At 35.6% G+C, this 7604-nt stretch overlaps 1 protein-coding gene across 1 annotated transcript; it reads right to left on the reverse strand.

The window, feature by feature from the left end:
• Nucleotides 1-5151: 5151 nt before the first annotated feature.
• LOC144224974 (thymosin beta-4-like) lies at nt 5152-5265 on the reverse strand. The gene has a single exon (XM_077756068.1). The coding sequence runs from the start codon at nt 5263-5265 to the stop codon at nt 5152-5154; it is 114 nt and encodes a 37-aa protein (XP_077612194.1).
• Nucleotides 5266-7604: the final 2339 nt, after the last annotated feature.

The following is a 7604-nucleotide window of genomic DNA, read 5'->3' on the forward strand; positions in this document are numbered from 1 at the left end:
TGGTTACCACAGTTAGTTCTTTATATTAAGGAGTCTGGTTTTTTTGTCTGTTTATTTGCTTATCTCATTTTTTCTTTGCTCATTTGTTTTGTTTCTTAAATTCTACCTATGAGTAAAATCATACGGTGTTTGTCTTTCTCTGACTTATTTCACTTAGGATTATACCCTCTAGATCCATCGATGTTGTTGTAATTGGCAATAATTCATTCTTTTTTTTAACAAGAAATTTATTTTTAGAGAAAGAGTAGGTTGGAGGCAGAAGGAGAGAGAGAGAGAGAGAGAGAGAGAGAGAGAGAATCTTAAGCAAGCTCCTTGCTCAGCATGGAGCATGATGTGGGCCTCAATCTCATGACCCTGGGATCATGACCAGAGCAGAAATCTAGTTGGATACTCAACTGACTGAGCCACCTAGGAGCCCCAATTTCATTCTATTTTTTATGACTAATATTCTGTTGTATATCTATATCACCTCTTTATCCATTCATCAGTCAGTGGACACTTGGGCTGCTTCCCTATTTTGGTTATTGTAAATAATGCTTCAATAAACATAGGGGTGTGTGTATGTGTGTATATATATATATATACTATATATATATATAATACATATGTATTCAAATTAGTGTTTTCATATTCTTTGGGTAAATACCCAGTAGTGGAATTACTGGATCATATGTTAATTCTATTTTTAATTTTTTTTTGAGGAAACTCCGTACTATTTTCCGCTGTGACTGCATCAGTTTGCATTCCCACCAACAGTGGACTAGAGTTCCTTTTTCTCCAGATCCTCGCCAACTCTTGTCTTGTGTTGTTGATTTTAGCCATTCTGACAGGTGTGAGGTGATAACTCCTTGTAGTTTTGATTTGCAGTTCCCTGATGGTAAATGATGATGAACATTTTTTCATGCATCTGTTGGCCATCTGGAAGTCTTCTTTGGAAAAATGTCTATTAATGTCTTCTGCTCATTTTTAAATTGGGTTATTAATTTTTTTGGTGTTGGGTTTTATATGTTCTTTATATATTTTGGATACTAGCCCTTTATCAGATATATCATTTGAAAATATCTTCTCCCATCGAGTAGATTGTCTTTTAGTTTTGTTGATTGTTTCCTTTGCTATGGAGAAGTTTTTTTTTTTAATGTTTATTTGAGAGAGACAAAGAGAGAACATAAGCAGAGGAGAGGAAGAGAGAGAAGGGACAGAGAATCTGAAGTGAGCTCTCTGCTGACAGCAGACAGACCAGTGTGAGGTTTGAACTCATGAACTGTGAGATCATGACCTGAGCTGAAGTTAGACGCTTAACTGTGGCTGAGCCACCCAGGTGCCTAAAGCTTTTTATTTTGATTTAGTCACAATAGTTTATTTTTGCTTTTGTTTTCCTTGCCTCAGGAGACACATTTAGAAAGAAGTTGCTTTGGCCAATGTCAAAGAAGTTACTGCCTGTGCTCTCTTGTGGCATTTTGTATGGTTTCAGATCTGACATTCAGATCTCTAATCCATTTTGAATTTATTTATTTATTTTTAATGACATATTCTTTTAAAAAAATTTTTTATAAGTAGTTTATTGTCAAATTAGTTTCCACATAACACCCAGTGCTCATCCCCACAAGTGCCCTCCTCCATGCCCATCCCCCCTCCCCCCCACATCCATCAGTCCTCAGTTTTTGTCAGCATTCAAGAGTCTCTCATGGTTTGCCTCTCTCCCTTTCCCCCACCATTTCCCCCCTTCTTCTCCCCCTTGTTCCTCAGTTAAGTTCCTCCTAATCCTCCTATACNGTGTCCCTTGAATTTATTTTTTGTATAAGGTGTTAGAAAGTGGTCCAGTTTCATTCTTTTGCATGTTGCTGTCCAGTTTTCCTAGCACCATTTGTTGAGGAGATTCTCTTTTTCCTATTGCATATTCTTGCCTCCTTTGTTATAGATTGATTGACCATATAATAATGGGCTTATTTCTGGGCTCTCTATTCTCTTCTATTGACCTATGTGCCTATTTTTGTGTTAGCACCATACTGTTTTGATTACTATAGTTGTAGTATATCTTGAAGTCCAGGCTATTTGGGGTCTTTAGTGATTCCATACAAATTTTAGGATTATTTGTTGTAATTTTGTGACAAATGCTGTTGATATTTTGATAGGGATTGCATTAAATGGGTAGATTGCTTTGGGTGCTATAGACATTTTAACAATATTTTTTCTTTCAAGCTATGAGCTTGGAATGTCTTTCCATTTATTTATGTCTTCCTCAATTTATTTCATCCATGTTTTATAGTTTTCAGAATACAGTCTTTCACCTCCTTGGTTGTTTACTCCTAGATATTTTATTATTTTGGTGCGATTGTTTTCTTAATTTCTCTTTCTACTGCTTCATTATTATTGTATAGAAATGTAACAGATTTTTGTATACAGATTTTGTATCCTGAGACTTTACTGAATTCATTTATTAGTTGTAATAGTTTTTTTTGGTGGAGTCTTTATGGTTTTCTATATACAATATCATGTAATCACAAATAGCGAAAGTTCTACTTCTTCTTTACCAATTTGGATGCCTTTTCTTCTTGTTGTCTAAATGCTGAGGCTAGGACTTCCAGTACTATGTTTAATAAAAGTGGCAAAAGAAGACATCCTTGTCTTGTTCCAGATATTAGGGGAAAAGCTTTCAGTTTTTCACGATTGAGTATAATGTTAGCTGTGGGTTTTTCATAAATGGACTTTATAATGTTGAGGTGTGTTCCTTCAAAACATACTTTGTTGAGGATTTTTATCATAAATGGATGTTGTACTTTGTCAAATGCTTTTTCTCCATCTTTTGAAATGAATGCATGGTTTTTATCCTTTTAAAAAATGTTTTAATGTTTATTTATTTTTGAAAGAGACAGAGACAGAGCATGAGCAGGAGAGGGGCAGAGAGAGAGGGAGCCACAGAATCTGAAGCAGGCTCCAGGCTCCGAGCTGTCAGCACAGAGCCCAAGAGGCCAATGTGGAGCTTGAACTCATGAGTCACGAGTTCATGACCTGAGCTAAAGTCAGATGCTTAAACGACTGAGCCACTCAGGAGCCCTTCTCCTTTTTCTTGTTGATTTGATGTATCATATTGATTGATTTGCAAATAATGAACCACCTTGCAATCCAGGAATAATTCCCACTTGATTGTGGTGAATCATTTTTTTTTAATGTATTGTTGGTTTCAGTTTGCTAGTATTTTGTTGAGAATTTGTGCATCTATGTTCATCAGAGATATTGGCCTATAGTCCTCTTTTTAGTGGTGTCGTTATCTGGGGTTGGTATCAGGGTAATGCTGGCCTCATAAAATGAATTTGGAATAGTTCTTCTTTTAAAAATAGTTTGATGAGAATAGGTATTAACTCTCCTTTAAATGTTTGGTAGAATTCATCTGTGTAACCATCTGATCCTGGACATTTATTTGTTGGGTTTTTTGATTACTGATTCAATGTCATTGCTGGTAATAACTTTGTTCAAATTTTCTATTCCTCCTGATTCAGTTTTGGGAGTCTATATATTTCTAGGAATTTGCTCATTTCTTCTAGGTTGTCAAATTTGTTGGCATATAGTTTTTTATAATATCCTCTGAAAGTCCTTTTTATTCCTGTGGTGTCAGTTGTTATTTTTCTTCATTCATTTCAGATTTTGTTTATTTGAGTCTTCTTTCCTTCTTTGTGTGTGTGTGTGTTTTTTTTTTAATGAATCTGGCTAAAAATCAGTTTTGTTGATTTTTCCCCCAATTTTATCCAGTCAATTTTGTTGATTTTTTTTCCCCCAAAGAATCAGCTCCTGGTTTATTGACCTCTTCTACTGTTTTTTAGTTCCTATTTCATTTATTTCTGCTCTAATTTTTATTATTTCTTTCCTTCTACTATTTTGGGGTTTTGTTTATTCTTCTTTTTGTGGATCCTAAATTTAGGTGTAAGGTTTGGGTTATTTAGGTATAAGTTTCTTTGAGATTTTTCTTGCTTCTTGAGGTAGGCTTGTATTGCTATAAACTTCCCTTCTAGGACAACTTTGGATACATTCCAAAGATTTTGGACTTTTGAGTTTTCATTTGTCTCCATGTATTTTTTGATTTGCTCTTTGATTTCATGGTTAACCTATTCATTGTTTAGTAACATGTTATTTAACCTCCATGTATTTGTGTTCTTTCCAGATTTTTTCTTGTGGTTGATCTCTTGTTTCATAGCATTGAGATTGGAAAAGATGCATGATATGACTTTAGTCTTTTTGAGTTTGTTGAGACTTGTTTTTTGGACTAACATTGATCTATTCTAGAAAATGTTCCATGTGCACATTGAAAAGAATGTGTATTCCACTGTTTTAGGATGGAACGTTCTCAGTATATCTGTTAGATTCATCTGGTTGAATTTGTCACTCAAAGTCACTCTTTCCTTGTTGATTTTCTGTTTGAGTGATCTATCCATTGATGAAAGGGGAGTGTTAAGTCCCCTACTATTATCATATGTCTATCAATTATTTCCTTCATGTTTGTTAAAAATTGCTTTATGTATTTGGGTGACTCTGTGTTGGGTGCATAAATATTTGCAATTGTTATATCTTCTTGTTGGATTGTTCCCTTTATGGTTATGTAGTATTCTTCTTTGTCTCTTGTTATAGTCTTTGTTTTAGTCTATTTTGCTACATTGGCTTTCTATACACTTCCATTTGCATGATAAGTGCTTTTTCCATCCCTTCACTTTAATCTGCGTGTGTCTTTTTTTCAGGTTTTAAATTTTTTTATTTGTACATTCAAAAAATTGTGTATTCCAATAATTAAAATCATTTGAACAGAAAAATGGCTCTGTGATTAAACAGCAGATTACAGCTTGCAGGTCACCTTGGGCTGGCTTGGTTTTTACTCTAGATTTCACTGTTGTGTCACCCAGCTTTTTCCTTCACTATCATGGAAGTTCTTTCCCTTTCCTGCCAGCCAGACAAGCAGAAGGGAGAGGCAGGCGTGGCCTTTGTTGTCAATATTTCTTGATTCTTTGATGTGAAAAGGGATAGCACAGTCATTTAAACTTGATCCAACCCCTTTACATCTTACAAAGTTAAGCAGCTAAAAAAAGTAAAATAAGAAGTCAATGCTTGTGGAATGCACAGTTCATATTGGCTGCACATGACTCATTATGATTTGCCTGTTTGCTTTTACCGTTCAGTTGTTTCTTTTGAAACCAGTGGATTTTTCTCTTGTGTTTCTGTCTTCTTCAGTTTCAACTTTTTGAATATCTCAATCTCAGCCATATTGGATTTGTCAAACATGGTTTCAGGAAAGGGAGTGAGGTGTGGGAGTGAACAAAGTCCTGTCTGCACAGTGGCTTCTGCTGAGTGCCAATCTGCATGTGTCTTTAGGTTTGAAATTAATCTCTTGTAGGCAGTATATAGATGGGTCTTTCTTTTTTTATCCATTCCATCACTCCATGTCTCTTGAATGGAGGATTTAGTACATTTATATTCAAAGTAATTATTTATAGATATGTACTTATTGCCATTTTGTTACTTTTTAATGGTTGTTTTTGTAGTTCTTCATTTCTTTCTTGTCTTACTTTTTTCTCCAATTGTTTGCTGGGTTTCTTTAGTGATATATTTGGGTTACTTTTTAAAAGATTTTTGCATATCTTTATCTTTTTTTTTTTTATTTGTGGTTACCTTTAAGTTTATATGTAACATCTTGTGCATATAACAGCCTATATTATGTTGATGGTCACTTAAATTTGAACCTATTTTAAAAGCACTACATTTTTACTTCTCTCTCCCCATGTTTTATGTTTATAATGCCATACTTTACATCCTTTCATTTTATGAATTCCTTGACTGGGTCAAGGGACATAGATATACCTAATAGATATATTTAATTTTGCTGCTTTTGTGGTTTCTACTTTTTGTGCTCCTGCTTGTGATCTTTCCTTTTCACTCAAAGAATTCCTTTTAACATTTCTTGTAAGGCTAGTTTAATGGTGATAAATTCCTTGAACTTTTTGTTTGGCTGTGAAACTCTTTAATTTTTTTTAAAGTAGGCTTCATGCCCAGTGTGGAGCCCAACATGGGGTTTGAGCTCACAACCATGAGATCAAGGCCTGAGCTGGGGTCAAGAATTTGATGCTTAACCAACCGAGCTACCCAGGAGCTCCTGTCTGAGAAATTTTTTTTTTATCTCTCTTTCTATTCTGAATGATAGATAGTCTTATTGGAGAAAGCATTCTTCATTGCAGGTTTTCTTTCAGTACTTTGAATATATCATACCACTCCTCTCTGGCCTGCAAAGTTTCTGCTGAAAAATCATCTGACAGCCTTATGGGGTTTCATGTATTTGTAACTGTTTCTTCTCTCTTGCTGCTTTTAAATTTTTCTCTTCTTCACTACTTTTTTGCCATTTTAATTACTATGAGTCTTGATGAGAGCTTCCTTGGGTTGATTTTGTTGGTGGCCCTCTGTGCTTCCTGAATCTGGATTTCTTTTTCTCTCCCAAATCTGAGAAGTTTTTAGCTATTATGTCTTCAGATATTTTTTCTGCCACTCCCCTATTATGTCTTCAAATATTTTTTCTGCCACTCCCCTTTCTCTCTCTTCTCCTTCTGGGATTCCTGTAATGTGAATGTTGTTACATTTGATGTGTTGTTGAGTTCCCTTAATCTATTTTCTCTCTCCTTTTTTAAAAATTATTTTTCTTTCTCCCATTTACCTTGACTGCTTTCCATTCTCTGTTCTCTAGGTTTCTGATTTGTTTTTCTGCTTCCTCTGTGCTCGCTTTGGCAGCACATATACTAAAATTGTTCTTCTGCCTCTAGTCTACTATTTACTCCCTTTAGTGTATTAAAATTTTTTTTAATGTTTTATTTATTTCTGAGATAGACAGCGTGAGCAGGGGAGGGTCAGAGAGAGAGGAAGACACAGAATCTGAAACAGGCTCCAGACTTTGAGCTGGCAGTCAGCTCAGAGCCCGACATGGGGCTCGAACCCACAAACCATGAGATCATGACCTGAGCCGAAGTCCGAGGCTTAATTGGCTGAGCCACCCAGGCATCCCCCTTTAGTGTATTTTTAATTTCAGCTTCGGTTCTTCATCTCTGATTGGTTCTTTATTACATTTTCTTTCTCTTTGTTAAGGGTCTCACTGAGGTCCTCCACTCTTCTCAAGTCCAGTGAGTATCTTTATGACCATTACTTTAAATTCTCTATCAGGCATATTACTTATCTCTGTTTCCTTTAGCTTTTTTGCTGTGATTTTTTTGTCCTGTTCTTTCATTTGAAACATATTCCTCTGTCTCTTTATTTTGTCTAACTCTGTGTGTCTGTTTTATGTGTTAGGAAAGTCACTACATCTCCTGCTTTTTCAAGTAGTGGCCTTATGAAGAAGAAGTCCTGTGATGCCCCATAGTGCAATGTCCTCTGTTCACCAGAACCTAGCATTTCAGGGATGTCTTCTATGTATGTTACTGTTGTGACTGAGCTGCATTTGCCTTCAGTCCAGTCATCTGCAACAGCTACCTTTGCCTATTATGGGTCGTGTTTGGTTCCAGTGTTGTTAATGGGCCAATCTGGGGCCATCTTGGGCTTGAGTTGGGTTAGACCAGGTGCTTTCCAGAACTTTGATTGCATCA

The sequence above is a fragment of the Crocuta crocuta genome, unplaced genomic scaffold (genome assembly GCF_008692635.1).
Source record: "Crocuta crocuta isolate KB4526 unplaced genomic scaffold, BGI_CrCroc_1.0 scaffold431, whole genome shotgun sequence".
NCBI classification, from domain to species: Eukaryota; Metazoa; Chordata; class Mammalia; order Carnivora; family Hyaenidae; genus Crocuta; species Crocuta crocuta.